The sequence below is a fragment of the Balaenoptera borealis genome (genome assembly GCF_965194805.1).
Source record: "Balaenoptera borealis genome assembly, chromosome: 11".
Lineage (NCBI taxonomy): Eukaryota > Metazoa > Chordata > Mammalia > Artiodactyla > Balaenopteridae > Balaenoptera > Balaenoptera borealis.
The window spans coordinates 56,100,486-56,119,190 of NC_138868.1; the positions used below are offsets into that span (position 1 = coordinate 56,100,486).

The 18,705-nt window shown below is 39.3% G+C and overlaps 1 protein-coding gene across 9 annotated transcripts in view; it reads right to left on the reverse strand.

Annotated features, from left to right (window-relative positions):
* Positions 1 to 18,705, reverse strand: part of PAK1 (p21 (RAC1) activated kinase 1) — a 150,608-nt gene that overhangs the window by 23,717 nt on the left and 108,186 nt on the right. For 7 of the 9 annotated variants that reach the window (XM_082343348.1, XM_082343347.1, XM_082343346.1 and 4 more), the window contains 6 exons: positions 14,177 to 14,224; positions 13,208 to 13,258; positions 12,087 to 12,203; positions 9,121 to 9,295; positions 6,961 to 7,024; positions 4,325 to 4,373 (listed from right to left, as the gene is read on the reverse strand). In XM_082343348.1, the coding sequence (XP_082199474.1) occupies positions 4,325 to 4,373; positions 6,961 to 7,024; positions 9,121 to 9,295; positions 12,087 to 12,203; positions 13,208 to 13,258; positions 14,177 to 14,224 (504 nt within the window). The remainder of the gene's footprint in view (positions 1 to 4,324; positions 4,374 to 6,960; positions 7,025 to 9,120; positions 9,296 to 12,086; positions 12,204 to 13,207; positions 13,259 to 14,176; positions 14,225 to 18,705) is intronic. The other 2 variants (XM_082343343.1, XM_082343351.1) reach the window with 2 other exon arrangements.

Below are 18,705 nucleotides of genomic sequence, written 5' to 3' on the forward strand. Positions count from 1 at the left end.
AAAGGGGATCCTTAATGTTTATGTATGAAAAAGATATTGATAGGCTTTTTGTCTACAGAAATAAACAAATTTTCACATAATACAAATTTAAGGAACACGTCAGTTTCCAAGGCACTTTTGCGACCTTTTTTATCTGTCGGGTACTATGTAGGGTATTCTCAAATGTATTTCATTTAATCCTCTGAGACACGTTATGAGTTAAATATTACTATTGACCCCCTTTGACAGATAAGGAAATTGTGATTAGAGAGGATATGTAACTTGCCTACACAGCTATTCAGTAGCAAAGTCAGGATTAGAATCTCAAAAGTGACACACATTTATCCTGCACACACAACAAGATTAATCTTCCCCACAGTACACATTTGGTGACTCTCTCCCCTGTTCAAAGCAGAAATGGCTCCTGTTTGCCTAGAGATGCTCCTTGGCCCAACATTCGAAGTCCTTATGATCTGACCCCTATCTTACTTCTTTCTCACTGTATTCCTTCATATACTACAATCTGAGCTTCTCTCCATTTAGAACATCTTGCTCCACTGTTTTTACATGTTCCAAACCTTCTTATACTTTGTATCAGACCAAAAGAAACCTCATTCTCCAAACCAGATAGGCTTTTTGCCTTCTTTAAAGCCCCATAAGATTATACTTATACCTCTCTTGTGGAACTCAGCACATACTGAATTGTATGATGATTAGTTAGGGTGTGTCTCTCGAGAAGCTTGAGAGCTCATTTGAAAGCTCAGAATCCCTGGTGCCAAGCACAGGGCCTGACACACAGTGGGTGCTCAACAAATCTTTTCAGAAATGAAGAGGAAAAGACAGAATTCAGTGGGTTGATAAATACTTTGTTTTTAAACCACAAAGAGCATTAGCAATAGGCTGCTCTATCCCATAGGAGTAGACCTTAAATTATTTCCTAAATGTTTATTCCCTAGAAATAACAGCCAAGAACATGAACACCCAACAGAACAACTAAAATTAGTCTTTCCAGAATCAGCAAGAAGTGTAGAGGATGAATAATTCAACTTTTATGGGAAAACTCCAAATTCTATTATTTCTTCAATCAAGTATGGACAATCTTCTCCCATGAGCCAGTTCATCAGTAAGAATAGAAATGATTTTTTAAAACATTTTGATCACCTCCATTCCCTGCCCCAAGTGAGAAAAAATTGCTTTGGAGTGGAGTCTCCTATCAGGTTAGGCTTCTGGTCTGGCTGCAGCTTGCTATAACAGCTGATGTTTACCTTTTTCTAATGTCTAAAGAGGAACACATTGATCTAAAGACACATTACATTAAGATTGCAAGCCCTTACAAACATACTAAGATCTGGAGCCTTTGCAGTTCCTCAGGCCATCCTAGAAGATGGGACAGTGCTTATGAACCTCACAGAGGTCACTGCTGGCAGCAGCAAGGGAAAAAAGAGGCAGCCTGTGGATAACAGAGGGGGTGGCAGGACACCAGGAATTCTTTACAGTAGTCCTTAACTATGGGCTAGGCTAAATGCCCTTCACCTAATCAGATCCCTCCTATTCAGGCCAGCAGATAGCACTTCTATAACAGAAAAATAACTGTACTTGAACCCTGAGGGCCTAAGTTCTGGGGCTGAGTCTGTCACTTACTAACCTTGACCAGTCACAAGCTCTCTGAGCCTCGGTCCCTTTATCAATACTGAGGATAATAATCCCAACCCTGAATCCCCTCCTCACAGGACTGTTTCGAGAACTAAATGAGACAGTGGTCAATGTGTTACTCATACATAAGAAATGTAAATAATACAGTAAGACAACAATGAAAATGCTAATCATTGTCATAACTGCATTTGATGAGTAACTGGCACAGAGCAGCAAGTGACAACGTTCTCAGCAGGAATGACAGCAAAAACAAACCATCCTCCCACCACTACTGTTTACTGAATGCCTACTCTGTGCCAGTGCTGTGTTAGGTGCTCCACTGACATTATCTCTGTAAAACCTAACAACAACCCTGTCAAGCAAGAATCATTATCTTCATTTTCAGGGAGGAAAATTAAGACTAAGACTTACAAGAAAGTTGCCCAAGGTCATAATCAATGCCTTCAGGTTCATATGACTTCAAAGCCACTTCCAGTCTACTCTTTCTATTACACACATTCCCTCTAAAAAATGGGTTTGAAAATTAATTGCTGGATCTGTAACTGGAAGATTTCCAGCACTAATATGCTAATCTTCTTACATATGACAGACAATAGCTCTCCTCTTCTCAGCTGGATAACTCCCAATAAGCACTCGCTCACAAACACAGAGTATCTCGCTAGCTCCACTAAAGATTTACACTCCCTGGGGGAGGAAATGAGGCCTTCCTGGCTACAATGCATTAGCCACCTTAATGGACTCCCTTCCATTCATAGTTTTGTAACCACAAGGCAGGCACATAGTGAAGTCAAGTTTGTTTCCTGTGGCCAGCTGCTCACACATGGAGCCTCCAGGCCTTCCAGGAACCGGCCAGCACCAGCCTGCCTCCCATCAAGGGCTGTGAGGCCCCAGAGGCCAAAAACACGACAAGGGGCCGTGGTGCCTAACCTTGGCTCTGCTGTGGCCTTGCAGCCCAGAAAGCACAAGTTAAAATTTTAGAATCAAAAGATTCTAACCCAGCCCTTGCTAACTGCTATTAGCACAACCCTGCACAAGTTACTTAAACTCCCGAGTCTCAAATTCCTCATCAGTAAAAAGGAAATAATATTACCTACCTCATAGGGTTCTTTTTAATATTAATATTAATATTTAATATAACCTCCTTTTTTCTATCTCTACCTCCAATACAGCATATTTAAAATCAGCAGAATGATACCATCCTTCCTTCTTTACCATTATTTTATCACAGATTCCTGTCAGCATTATAAGAGTTTTATATGTACACAATAGAAAGTATGGTTTCTTACATTTATATATACGATTTTAATGCCTGAATCTTTCACATAGTTCTTAGCACAAAGTGTAGCATAGAGCAAATGTTCAGTAAACATTCTGTAGAATAAATACATACAAATAAAAATTAATATATATGTAATTCTTGGTTTATGGTATATTTTCAAACGCATTATTTCACTCAACTCATTCACATTTTGTGAGGTATATGTTATCATGCACATTTTATAAATAAATAAAATTCAGGCTCAGGAGGTCAAATGACTTGCCCAAGGTTTTATAAGTAAGTAAAGGTAAACATCTAGGTTATTGGATTCTCACAAATAACAATTAATAAATCTTCAAACATAATAATGTTTGGTTTTTTTTTTAAGTTGACTTACCCTTGATGGAGCCTCAATATTTGGCTCAGACACTTGTAAAAGCCTGACAAGAGCACAGTGAGGTACGTGCTTTCCCTATTAACCATGACTTCTCCAGTACACCATGGGGTTTCAACCACCAAACATATACAAGCAGGTCCTAGTAGCCTCCCTCAGGAGAGCCCAACTCTGTTTTCACTGGAACAGGACGTGCCTCTCTTAAGCTCTGAGCCCCATTAGTCTTTTGAACTAAGATCTTCCCCAGGCAACTCCCATATACAACCCACCTTCCAACATTCCTGCTCCGCAACCAAAGAGTACAATGCAAAGAAACTTCAAGCATTCTAGATTCCCTTCATGGCTTCCTTCTGCTGAAAATAAGATCTTAGGTATCAGGCCTTAGCAATAAGATCAGAGCTTTCCCAGCTTATGAAATGTGAGAGACAAAGAGGTGCCTCCAAATGAGGACTTCAATGTCTACTGGAATCCTGGGCACAGAGTAATGGAAGGACCACAAGATTGGGAGGCAAGAGACATATGTTTAAATCTCTTCTATATCAGATTTCTCTCCCAAGCACCAGACTTGTAAAAATAATTGTCCACCAGGCAGTTTCACAAGAAAGTCTCTCAGGCAACATCTAACTTCCTCAAATCTGTACCTCCTCCTTTGTTCTTTCTCCTTTACTAGTACCACTCACTTGTGAGCCATCCTCACATTCACCAAATTCTGTCATATCTACTTAAGTACCTCTCAAATTCATCCACTTCTCCCCATTCATACTATGTTACCACCTTGGTCCAGACCATCATCTCTCACGTGGAATTACACAGTAACCTCCTGACTCATTGCTCCACTCTTATCTCCCCGAATCTCTTCTCTACACTGTAGCCACAGTGACTTTTTCCAGAATCTGTAAATCTCATCATGTTAAGGAGTTCTAGTCTGCAATACTGAGAAACCAGAAGTGTCCCTATTGAGCTAAGAAGGGCAAAAACTTAACAAAAAGGAAAAAGAAACAGTGGAACTGAAGGAGTAGTAGTTGGTGGTGGATACTTACCTCCTGTCCTGTGGCCACATCCATTGCAGTGTACACAGTGCCTGAAGCACTGAACAACAGGTGGGGGAAAGAAAAAAACAGGTGTTAGATGAAGTGACATTTGTCAAGTGAAGCTCTACACACAATCTGGCAATGCAAGTGTTAATAAAAATAGAAGCAAAAATAATCCTCCCCATTGCCTCTCCCACTCCACTCTCATGAGAGGCAGTATGTAGTAGTAAAGAGAATATACGCTCTAGTGGCCATCAGGAAGTGAGGGAAGAAAGGAGGGACGGAGGAGGAAAGGCAGAGAAATACTAGGAATAATGCTAGGAAAGTAATCATGTCCATTCTAAATGACTAAAAACCACACTTTATGCCTATAACCATGAACCCTGTGTGTTTGTAGATGAGTGATATGCAACAATATTTGTAACCTTACATGTCAGTATGTCAGATTTATATGATGCGATTGAAAGAAACTTAAAATTCTATGTACTGCAAAAATGTATTCTAGGCAAGCTCTGTGATTATGCTTCCCAGGGAAGTCAGGTCAATTCGGGGGAAAAGTCACTTGTAAGTTTGCCTGGAAGACAGAAATTATGGTCACCAGCTTCCCAACTACAACTCTTTAGTTAGGATCCTAGCTACATGTCAGGAAGTTGACATCATAAGATATGGACAATCAAATAAGGATGGGATTCTTTGCATTGGCAGTTATTTCCCCATTGCCTGATCATCCTACCTCTAGACATCTTCTGTCATAAAGCTGATGTCTATATCCCTGTCCCCATTCTCCCCTATCCCACCAGATATACCATTCTTAAAGGGCAAATATGCCCAGTCCTCAGGGAACTGGACATTTTGAGACTGTCTCCATGATTACAGAGGCTCAGAAGCTATTGAGGCCCACTGGTTAGTTCCTGATTGTTTCTGCCTCAAATAGACATATGATTAGACTATGAATTCCAGGTCAAAAAAACCTTCAGATCTTAAAGGGAAAAAAAAAACAAGCAAAATTATAATAGTACTAATTTATCTTATTTGTGTGCCATGTACAGTTTTAAAATCATGGAATGTGGAAACATCAACACAGGTGCTTAATACATATTGCATTCCTCCCTTAGCACTAACACATCTGTCAAGTAAGCAAGGAAAAAAACTTTTGCAGATCATGCCTATTTATGGGCCTCATACATCTGAACACACACATCAGCAGTTTGGGAGGTGAAAGACCCTGAATCCACAACCCCTCTCACTTAAATGAAGAAACTGAAGTCCAGAGATAGGACCTGACTTGCCCACACTTGTCTGTGTACCTTGCTGCTACATTCTTAATATCTCACTGTAATTATCTAAAGGAAATACCAACCCAGATTACTCTGAGGCAAGCAAAACAATTTCTTCTCAAGGTGTTAACTACCTTATACCAGTTCAGACTCACAAAAGCACCAGACCAGGAAAAAATGAGATCCACTCAAGTCCAGGGTTGTTTTGAGGACTGAATTAAACAACAGATGCAAATAACAGATGTAAGCTGTACAATGCTGTACAAATACAACATCAGTATATTATGCATTACTTTATCTTATTTCAGAAGTTCTTGGATGCATAAAAAAGAAAACTAAAACAGAAAGCTTCAATGACTTCATTAACAACAATGCTTTCACTCAAGTAACACTGAGAGCTTTCTACAAGCCAGACACTTCAGTTTCTTTTTAATTTTAGCTAATTGGGTATATCTGTAGAAATCTTATTATTTTTCTTTTTTATACGAAGGTATAACTTACCTAAAGTAATCTGCACAAATCTCAAGTATACAACTTGATGATTTTTCAATATGTACACACCTACATGTTCACCATCACGATCACCCCTGAAGGTTCTCTCTTGCCACATCCCAATCAACACTCCCCTCCCAGACGCAATGATTATTCTGACTTATATTAGCATTAGTTTTGCCTGTTCTTTAACTCCATATAAATAAAATCATACAGCATGTGTTCTTTTGTATCTGGCTTCTCTTACTCAAAATAATGGCCACTTTTAAGACTTATCACAGTATATTATAATTTTTTGTTTGACTCTCTCCTTCTGTAGACATGGGGTCTCTGAAGGGAGAGACTGATTCATAGCTGTATTCACAGTGTCTAGCACCTAACAGGAATTCAGTTAAGATTTGCTGAGTTCAGTACATTGAGGGCAGTATACAAGATGCAGAGAAGGAATCAGAGAGCAGGAGACATGAATTCTGGCATCCACTAGAAAAACAGATCCCATTATACTAGCAGAAGAGTCTGCAGTTTTGACTCTTCCATTTCATATTAGTGCTGGTAGGTCTCAGCATCAGGTAAACGGGGTTAATCTGGAAAAGCAGAGCTATAATTTGGGAAGGTTTTGTGCTAAGAAAATAAATGGGTTTTTCACCCTCACCACAGGTATATTTTTAGCAACCATGTCAGCTAATGGCACATCTCACATATTAAACATAATTCTGTAAACCTGAGGTCAGCCTAACAAAACACCTTCAGATGGGTGAGGGGTGAGGTGGAGAAAGAAGAACAAGATTTATGAGAGGCAAAACAAAAGCAAAATCATATATAACAGCACACACAATTTTAAGTCATTTTTCTAGGGAAGAAAATGCCCCTACTAACCCTTGTCCAATCTTCTCAAACCGTGTGTATTTCTTCTTAGGATCGCCCACACTCACTATGCTCCCTTTGAAAGAAACAGAGAACATGAATCAGTTTTTCCCAGATCAACATACAAAATAGGCCCCATATTTCCCCAAATGCTGAGCTGGAAAGGATTAAAGAACTATCTCCAATACCTAAAAACCACACTAAGCAGGTCCTTAGTTTTCCCTCTTTAAGTTTCAACCAGAAGTTTCATCTCCTTACCGCTTTTATTCATAGTACTCTAATCCAATTCTAAACTCCTAAAAGTTATTCATTCATTTAAAATCCATTCATTCAATAGACATTTACTCATTTTAACATGCTCACTTACTATGTACTAAGCTCTATGTTGAATGCAACAAATAAAGAGATAGATGAGACACAGTTAAGACAGTCTCTGCTCTCAAGAAGCTCTAATCTCAGAGGAGACAAACAATAAGTATAAAGTTCCATGAAAATATAATAATTGTGGTGATACAGAAAGAGGCAAAAATATAGACTGGAAAGGCTTCAGAAGGGAAGTGATATCTGGACTAATTTTACAGGGTTAGTAGGAATTAGCCAGGGAGAGAAAGTCAAGAAAGGGTTACAACAGAAAGTACTTCAAGTGCAAAGACACAGAGGTATGAGAGAGTTGACAGTTTCAAAAAAAGTATTCTGGAGATGGTAAAACTGAGGCCCACAGAAAGGAAGATACTTCCCCTCAAGGTCACACAGCAAATTGGTGTCAGAGCTAAGATTAGGAGCTTGGTTTTGGTCTCCCAGTCCAAAGCACTTTCCACTAATACCAATTACTAGGATTTGGTACTTTTCACATACATTATTTCATCTGACTTACAAATGAGACAGGTATTAACATCCCTATTTAAAAGATGAGAAAAAGGAGGCCCAGAGAACAGTAGGAAATCACCCAACATGCAAGTTAGTGGCTGTGCTTCAACCCACGGGTCCTTAACTCCCAGGCCAGTCTGCTTCCCATAATTCTATGTTCTAAGTATTACTGTTAAAAAAAAAATCTGGTTCAGAGAAATAGAATACATACAAGAGTAAACAGATGGCTAGGTAAGTGGCTTTTCTTATTTCATCATTTCATAAGGGCTCTGGGCAAGGGCAACTTTTAAAAGAGTGAAATTTTTTTAAAAAGTCAAGTAAGAATTATCAGGACAAAATCGAGAGCTGCTAAGCGGAGGAACCAGAAACGTCAGCTTTAAAAAGCAATGCCAGTGTGCAGACTTGACCAAATCAGTCACATCAAATCCTCTTTAGAAGTAGATAAGTTCAAAGAATAAATCAAAGGCCTTGTCAGATGATTCTTCCAAGCCTACAGACCAACCCAGTCCTTTCTTCTCATATGAATTCTCCTGCAGATTACTGAAAAAGAGAAACAAGCTACCCTAATATTTCTGGTCACGAAAAAAAAGTAAAATGGAAGTTTCCACCTGACTGCAAGAAACAGCATGTTCTGATTACAGGAGCACAAGTTGCGCTCTAACCCCAGCTCTGTCACTTCTTGGCTGTGTGAATTTTCGCAGAGTATTTAGCATCCCTAGCCTCAAATACCTTAACTGCAAAAAATGAGGATTATAATGTCTGTCTTCAAGGGTTAAAATGAGGAGTAAATGAAAAAAAATCAAGAAAATGCCTTGCTTATCATTTGGTACATAGCACAGGCTCACAAAATGTTAGTTTCCCTTACTTCTTTTCCTTCAGCCAAGATGGCAGATCCGTCTTCTGTCAATAGAAACTTCAATAATCAACACAGCACTCTTTCCCACCAGGTTTAGACAAGGCCTCAGTCTTTCTCAACACAACATTCCAGACTATTCACTAGGTAAAAGCTATTTGTCATCTCCATAACCCATGCCTAGTGGTAAGTGATTTCTAGCCCTTGAAGTGGGCTATCCACGCTATCATCACATTCCCATCCTAATGTTGCATCTAATCAGGGCTGGTGAGACAGAGGAGGTGGGTGAAAGGACAGGTGAAGAGAAGCACAGTCTGGCTAAGATATAAAGCACAGCCAGCCAGCCACATACACCTAGCGCAGAACCGAGATCTTTATAGCAATAGAATTCCACCTTTGTGCTTGACCAGTCACATACCAGAGGGAAATTCAAAAACCTGGAAAGTGCTTACGTAATTTCTCCAAGATCTCCTCATCAGACATTTTAGGTTTCTTCTTCTGCTTCTCAGTATTCCGGGTCAGAGCATCTGGCGGAGTGGCATTATTCTCAGTAGGTGAAATGGGAGATGTAGCCACATCCCGAGTTGGAGTAATAGGAAGTGGTTCAATCACGGACCGTGTGTATACCTGTATTGGTGCAAAAATTTGGCAAGGCCAGTCTCTCTTAGATGTGTGTGTTAGAACATCCACAGAAGAACAAATCCCAGTAAACTCATCCCTTCTCCTAGGTCAAAATCTATGTTACTCTTCCTCTATACTCAGGCTGTGAGGATGGAATGGCCTTCCTTGCTCTCACTATACACAACAAGGGTTAGTGAGAGTCTGAGCACTTAAGATATTCAGTACAAGTTAGACAACTCTCATTATAAATAGTTTAAAGGACATTCTATCATTAGATGGGAATCCCCTTCATCTGTAAAATTCTATTCTTTCCCAAGCTGAAATGAATATCCTGTATTCCCATAGTACTTCCCACGGCTAATACAACACATTATCTTCATTTGAGTTACTGCCTCTTTAAATCCTGAACCCTCACAGAGAAGGAACTGCAATTGTTCTTCTTTAAGAGGCAGTAACAGTGTAGTCATTTAGATCACAGACTCTGGAACCTGACTGCCTGGACTTAAATCCCAACTCTTATTCTTACCTTGTATGACTTTGGGCAGATTATTTAACTTCTCTATGCTTTAGTTTCCTCAATTGTAAAATGGTGATGTTAGTGATACCTATCTTATAGAGCTGCTGTGGTAATAAATTAATTAATGTGTGAAATGAGTAACATCACACCCAAAAGACACTAAGCCTTCAAATTTTGGCAAATATTATTATATTTCCTATTCATTCATTTACTAAACATTTACTGAGAATCTATTCTTTGCCTTGCTGTACAAAATGCTGCCCCATCCACTATTCCTGTGAAGGAAGTCTTGGAGAAAGTCCTAACTGAAAGGCAAAAGGGATAAATGTCAGAAGATATGAGCAAACTGTATACTATTAAGGTACAGAAGAAATGATCATACATTATACTGCCTTTCCCCAAGAGATGCATCAAGGCATTTATCACCTTTTTTCATAAAAATATCACAACAAATTTTTGGTTAGTCTATAAGCTCTATGAAGACAGGGAATCTGTGTCATTCATCCCTGAGCTCCTATATCTAACCAGTTGCCTAACAGAAAGCAAGCATTCAGGAAAATGTTTGATGAATCGATGAATAAATAAATAGGATTCTTCAGCTGGATCTTGAAGGATGGACATGATTGTAATAGGTAGAAAAGGGAGAGAACTTTCCACATAGTGGAAATAGCAGTAAGTCAAGACACTGAGATCAGAGACTACAGCTTCTTTCCTGACTATTCCAGCGTAATGATTTCTTAATTTTCTATTCTTGTACATGTAGACAAACTATATCCCTGGCACCTAAACCTGTACTTTCATGCCTTCTCCTCCTCCTTTAGTTCTCTTGACATGCCTCCTTAAGGGCACGAACCCTGCCTTTTCCTTCTCTAAAATTCTCTTTTTCTGGCTCCCAGCACAGGTCTGCTCACATAAAAAGGCCACTGTGCTATGTTGGAATACAACCTGGACCTGGGGTCAATTACCTGCTTTCAGTTCTAGCTCTTTTGCTTACTTAGAGACTTTGGGTAGATCAATTTACCTCTCCAAATCTCAGCTTCTTCTTCTATAAATTAGGAATTAATAATGTCTTTTTAGAGAGGAATGCTATCAAGATCAAATTTATCAATTCATTCAGTACTAACTGCCTTTCTAAAACCTTCCAAGAGCTATGTTAAGCACTGCAAATACATACATATATATATGTATTTGCATAAATATATGTGTGTGTATATGTATATGTGTGTGTGTGTATACACACACACACACATAGGAGTTCGTGGTTTAGTGGGAAAAATTTTTAAATGAACATACTTGTAAAACAAAAAAAAAATACCAATATGAGATATCCTGAGAACTCTCCAATTTTGAAGCTCATTTTCCTTAAAGTGACTTTGTAGCCTACAGAAAGGCTGATTCCACAGATTCTGCTTATAAATTCTAATCCTAAAAGGTCATCTAATCCCCCTGAATTTCCCCCACAGCATCTCCATAGTCAGTCAACCAACCAACATCTGCTTGAACACTTCCATGAATTCTCTAATCCAGAGACAATCTTTTTTTTGTATTATCACAGAGTTTAAGCCCTAGATCATTCTTTCATTATGAAGCTCGTGTCATAATAAAAAGGCCAAACAAAGAAACACTAGTAGAGTATCATCTGATGAGAGATCAGTGCACAATGATGCTAAATCATGTAAAAGGCAGATTGTGCCAAGTGAGGGCAGAGGGACCTGGCTATTCAGAGATGCAAAAACCTCAAAAGAAGTTAAATAAAAATCACTGCCAACATCCAGCATCAAAATGCACTCCTGATGTCCAGCGTATTAATAGCACTAATGTTTTTATAAATTCTCTTGAGTCTTACAGTATCATCAATGATGTACTAAGAGGCTGAACACTGCACATTTAACAGAGAAGAGAAGATCTATAGCAGGCTAATATGCTGCTTCCCAGGAGACTGGAATAACTTATGTTAGGTCTTGCACTAAGTAACATTAATTCTGTATATCTTTCTGTATGTGAAGAACAGGCTAAGTAAACTAGGCCTAAGTTGGTACAAAGACCAATTATCTAGGACACTTTGGGACTATCTGCAAACTAATGATAAATAAATACACCACTTCTTGTCTTTAATCATACAGAAAATACCTTTCAGTCAAGGTAATTTGGTGATTTCACCACCTGCAAAATCTAAGGACTGCTACCAGATTATTAAACCTCTAGGCCTCAGCACCCATCCCTCACTCCCCCTCCAAACTCTAATAAATCACAAAGCTGCCCACGTCCCCAAAGACTCACAGATTTTGTGTGCTCTGGGCGTGGAGCAATCACTGGAGGTGGGGTAGCATCATCATCATCATCTTCATCTTCTGAAACTGGTAGCACTGCAGGGGTCTCAGACACCGTCTTCACGTTCTGCACAGTGGAGAAAAGCCAGATTCATCATGTCCAGCTGACATGCAACTTAAGCTACCAGAGTCACCAATCTCCCAGAAGAAACCTTCTCCTGACACCCCTTCTGAAACACACATCAGCCTCAAGATCTCCACCTTTGTGTAGCCAGTCTCAGGAACTCAGCCACCTTCCCTCTCTTCTTTTAGATACCACTCCCCACTCAGGCCCTTGGGGGCTTCCTTCTCCCACCCAAAGCCTAACTGTGGATGGGGAAACCAGCTTACAGCTTCTCTACGTGCCTAGCCCAATCCAAACTCTGAACACAAGATCATAGTTCCTTCTTCTTCTATGAATTTTACTCTCTATGCTAAAGATAGGATAAAGTACAAAATGTAGGGGAGGGATCAAAAGTTTGGGACTTTACAAAGTTTATCATTGTAATTCCTTAGTCCTTTCTGATACGGTAAGTGGAAGTCCTAAGAGGTCTTTGCCTCTCCTTTTCCTTTCTTTGCGAAAACCTACTGCAACCATTATGCCATCAGGTGCCCTCGCCTCAACCTGAAGATACAGAACATCAGGAGACCCTTGTCTCAAGAAGACAATGAGTTTTTCCCCAGACTGGATGCTATCTATTTCACTAAGCTTTTACCCTGTCCTGGAATGCAGCACCACTAATTGAATATGCTATAATCTCAGCAACTTGATTTTCGCATGTAAACTGTACCAAAGCTGGGCTAAGACTGGAAGGTTTTAGGGCAGGTCCAGGCAAAAAGATCATACCATTACTGTTTATAACACATATTCAAGAGACAAAATAGCTCCAAAACATGAGATTTTTGATAGAGATTAAATGATTACAGTGTAGGGCCAGAGAAGCAAGGGATTTTCTGTATATATTGATATAATTCAACAGTTTCAGATATTTTCAGAGCATCTACTTTGTGCTCAGTAAGATACTATGATGGATGCTTTTGATATAAATGTACAAAAATGAAAAAGATGGCCCATGTCCTAAAGCAGCTCACCATATGATGCAGGAGACAGAGGGACAATTCCCTTCTGCTGCCATTTGGGGCCTCTGGAGAGCAGAATGTCAGGAGTCAGAATGACAGGGGATAAGTGAAGGAACTGTCTAGTCAAATGCTAGTCTAGAGCTACTGTGTGGGAGCCTGGTCTTTACTACATTTGACATACTAAGATAAGGAAAACTGCAAGCTCATAGATTCTAACAGGACCTCCAGTGCAGGGCATAACTAGAAAACTGCCAGTGACAGGCATATGTAAGCAACTAGCTTTGGTGATCACAGGCAATGAATCCATCCTCTGGGTCTCAAGTTTCATCACTCGAGGAACGTGGAAGAATAGGACAGGTATAATTTGAGGGGTGACCCTAAGTCACTTACAGTTCTAAAATCCAACAGAGGTTCTTCCCTTGTCAAAGCACATATTTTGATATTTTTCTGCTCTAATTTCTTTTCTCCCCAATATTCCACTCTGCAAAATTTAACTAGGAACCCAAAATGGGAATGAGGTTAACTCAGCAGCCTCTTCATCATCAGGTGAAGAGGCCCTAGGGCTGACTAATGTAGACTATAAACACTTGTTTGTTGCCTCCTAAAACTCTATAAAGAAGGGGATTTCATCACCTTTCTTAGCAACACATTCTGTTTTCCACAAGTGATGGCTTTGTGTGGTAGTATTAACAACTACCAGAATCAAGAGATTTAGGTTTTTGTCCCAGATTTTTATTTCTTATCCCTGTGTTCTTTGGCAAGGCTGTCCCACTCTAAGCTACAGTTCTCATCCATAAAATGGAGGTGATGACAGAAGCTCTCTGCCTACCTCAGAGGGCCACTGGGAGGAAGAAATGAAGTGATGTGAGTATACAAGCACTTTGTAAATGGCAAGGGGCTAGAAAGATGTAAGGAATCAATTAAATTATCATTATGTTTAATAACCACAAACCTCTTTTTTAAGAAGTGACTTCAACTCACCCATTCATTCACTGTGTACCAGGCTCGATTCAAAGCTCTGGGGCTATACTGAAGAACAAATTAGATAAAGTGCCTGGTTTTATGGATTACATTTTAGAAGAAGATACAGTCAAAATTAATCACCAAACTGCCAGGCAGTAATAAGATAAACATAGGAGAGTAGAGATTGGTTGAGGGTAGGGAATTATTACTTTACATAGAGTAGTCATGGAAAGGCCTCTCTAATGGCCTGAATGAAATGAGAAAATGAGCCATCAGACCCTCTGGGAAAAGAATATTCCTGGCAGATGGAAGAAATACAAAGACTCTGAGAGAAGGGGACATGCTTGGTGTATTCCCAAAACCTCCAGGTGCCTACCTATACTACAGAGAACTGCTTATGATTTTAAAACTGCTGAACTTTGGGTAAAAACATAGGAATCTCTGATGTTCTGGCCCAGGATTGCTCCCATCCATCCCACCCTAGCTCCATCAGAGGAGGGGTTCTTCCAGGATGAGGTAGGCTGTAACTACGGGACCCAAGAGGGATTATATTCATTTGAAGCAGTGGGCAATGCCCAGGCCCAGTGGTGCCATCAGTGGAAGTGACCTCCCAGAGGTAGTAGCAGGAGAGTGTCAACCGCTACTAGCCTGGGGTTGCAATCCTGAATAAGGCAAACAAATTCTGGCCAAAGGTACAGCAGACACTAGAGAGAGGCCCCATACTAGTCATACATGCCTGGCTCTATGCATGTACATAAAAACTTCAAGGAATTCTCTGGTGGTGCAGTGGTTAAGAATCCCCCTGCCAACGCAGGGGACACGGGTTCGAGCCCTGGTCCGGGAAGATCCCACATGCCGCAGAGCAACTAAGCCCATGCGCCACAACTCCTAAGCCTGCGCACCTGGCGCCCCCGTGCTTCCGCAACAAGAAAAGCCACCGCAATGAGAAGCCCACGCAGCTCAACGAAGAGTAGCGCCCGCTTGCTGCAAGTAGAGAAAACCGGCGTGCAGCAACGAAGACCCAATGCAGCCAAAAATAAATAAATAAATTTATTAAAAAAAAAAAAAACAAAAAAAAAACTTCAAAAGAGCCAAGCAGAAAGTAAAAGCTTCTGGACAGCCCTGAAAGAGGTCTCAATAATTAGCAAGGATATAGATTTTAACAACACTATCAATCAACTCAACCTGACATGTACAAAACTTTCCACCCAAGTTCTACAGAACACACATTACTTTTAACCACTTATGGATAATTATTCAGATAGAACATATGCTGGGCCATAAAACACATCTCAATAAATTTTGAATGACTGAAAACACACAACATGTATTCTTTAACCACAGTAGAATTAAATTAGAGATAAACAACAAAAAGGAAATTTCTCCAAAGAAGATAAACAAATGCCAAAAAGCACATGAAAAGATGTTCAACATCATTATTAGGAAACGCAAATCAAAACCACAATGAGATACCACTTCATATCCACTGAGATGGCTATAATCAAAAGACAGACAATAGGGACTTCCCTGGTGGTCCAGTGGCTAAGACTCCACGCTCCCAATGCAAGGGGCCTGGGTTCAATCCCTGGTCAGGGAACTAGATCCCACACGCCACAACTAAAGATTCCACATGCCACAACTAAAAGATCCCGCATGCTGCAACTAAAAAGATCCCGCATGTGGCAATGAAGATCCCCCATGCCACAACTAAGACCCGATGCAGTCAAATAAATAAATAAATATTAAAAAAAAAAGACAGACAATAACAAATGTGGGGGAAGATATGGAGAAATTAGAAGCCTCCTAACGTTGGTGGGACTGTAAAAAGGTGCAGCCACTGTGGAACACAGTCTAGCAGTTCCTCAAAAGGTTAAACATAGAATCACCATATGACTCAGAAATTCTACTCCTAGGTATATACCAAATAGAAATGAAAACATAGATCCACACCAAAACTTGTACATGAATGTTAGTATGAGCATTATTTAGAATAGCCAAAAAGAAGAAACAAGCCAAATGCCCATCAACTGATGAATGTAAAAAATGTAGTATATCAATACAATAGAATATTATTCAGACATAAAAAGGAATCGTGCTGATACATGCTACAACATGGATGAACCTCGCAAGCTTTTAAGTGAAAGAAGCTAGACACAAAAGACTACATGTTATACAAGTCCATTTATATAAAATGTCTAGAAAAGGTAAATTTATACAGACAGAAAGAAGATCAGTGGTTTCCTAGGGTTGGGCATGGGAGTTTGAATGAAGTGTAAACGAGTACAAGGGAACTTTTGTGGTGGTGGCAATATTCTAAAACTAGACTAGTGATAGTTGCACAAGTCTATAAATTTAATAAAATCATTGAATTGTACAATCAGTATGGGTGAATATTATGGTATGTAAATAACACCTCAATAATGCTGCCTTTAAAAGTTAAATTTTTAAATTATATGTAAAACCAGTAGGTTCTCATTATACATTTCATATAATATAGATATATAAGGAGTTAAAAGTGAAAATTCCTCAGGAATGCCTGACAAAGATGGCAGATTGAACACAGGCATCTATTTCTTAAAACCTCACTAGAACTATAATAAACGAATGGCCTTTTAAAGGCATTAAACCTGAAGGTTGGAGAGAACAGGATAGGAGGCAAGATTAGCAAAGGAGGCAATGACTGATGGATGAGCAGTAACTGTCAAGGAGACTGAATCCAAAGCTGATGGTAGGCAAACCTGAAAACCAATCTACATATCTATGCTGCAAAATCAAGGCAAGGAAAAACAGAGTAAATATTTTTAAAAACAGAGAATCAGTCTAGGAAGTCTAAAAAAACAGGAGTTCCAGAAAGAGAAAACAAAGAAAAGAGGGGAAGACATCATCAACTAAATAATTCAGGAAAATTTCCTAAAACTGAAGCCTTGAGTTTCCAGGTTGAAAGAGTCCACAAAGCTCCTCACAAATTAAGTAGGTGAATATAGGGATGTAATTATGAAATTTCAAAGCAGTGGTGACAACAAAGATGCTACAAACTTCCCAAATGAAAAATAAAAAATAGGTCAGAAGCAAAGATGCAGGAATAAATAGCTTTGAATTTGAATAGCCAATGCTGAAAGCTAGATGACAAAAGGGCAATGTTTTCCAAATACTGGTGGAAAATTATTTTCAACCCAGAATTCCATATTCAGCCAAATATCAATCAAATGGTAGAGTAGAATGGAGGCGCTCCATTTTGAGACCTGAAAGATATTAAATATTTACTTTCTCAAAGCTACTGGAAGATGGACTCCACCAAACTGGGAAGCCAACTAAAAATGAAGAAGCATTGCACAGAGAAACTCCAATACAGAAATTTCAAAGACAATAGTCTTAATCTTCTAATCCTCTAATTCTTCCTGAATCTCCTTGAATAATCTTCTGTGTCCCTTACTCTCATATTTTCCATGTGTTTTTATATTTGATATCAATAATCTACTCTTACGTGCATTTTTTAATCCTTGGGAATTTGTTTAACTATATTTTTAATTTCTAAGGATTCTTTTTTTAATCCTCTGATTGATCTACCTGCAGTGTGTTTTTGTGAATGCAACATCTATAGAACCTCTCAATATATTAGATTTTTTAAAACTTTCTTTCCTGAATTATCAATTTTCTCTGGGGTCAGTTTTATTTCTTTTTCTTGGTCCTTCTCTTTAATGCTTTGTTTCTCTCAAATGTCTAGAGATCCTTGGCTCTCCCCTCATATTTATCAGTGAAAAACCATATTAATTAGTGTATGCGACTAGCATGAGTTTCCTCTGTAGTTGTGTAAGTCTATTTCTCTGCTGTCCCCTCCTCTGAATGGGAGGTCTGATGCAGTCTGTACATGAGTTATACAGATGTGGTAACTGGCAAGCACCACTTTAGGGTGAGCTGCCACGGAAGAGTATGTATGGTATGTATGGTATGTATACCTCTCCTCCCAGTTATCAAAAGCATCAGAAATTTATCCTTGGGATGCAGAAATTCAATGTATCTTCTTCCACTGCAGAGCTACTTATCCTTTTTCCTCTACTTTATGCCTGTTTTAGAGATCTCTAGTTAACTCCAGCTCTGCTCTGCTTCTCTCTCTTCTCTCCCTGTACCCACACCAGGCATTTTTCTCAAGTAGGCAGTTTGCTTTCTTTAGAAAAGTATCTGGTTTAAGCTTAGGATCAACCTTCTGGTACCTTTTGCTCACTGTAACATGGACATTGCCCCTGCTGTTTCACTTACAGAATTTAATTTACTCTTGAAGATGACCCAAGACTCCTTCCTGTTTTTTATATATATTCTCTCAGACCATTTTCTCGAGCTACTCTTATCTTCCTAGGATATTTGTCTTCCACATACCTACAGCAGCTGTGCTTTCTGCTGCTCCAATCAATCTGATCTTATCTGCTTTCTACCTTCCATGAATTCCTGACAATGGTTTATTAACGTCCTGTTTTTGTTTTGGAGCACGGTTTTGAATTCATTTTTTATGTATCTTTTCTGAAATTAAGAAATTTAGTATAGCAGGAGAG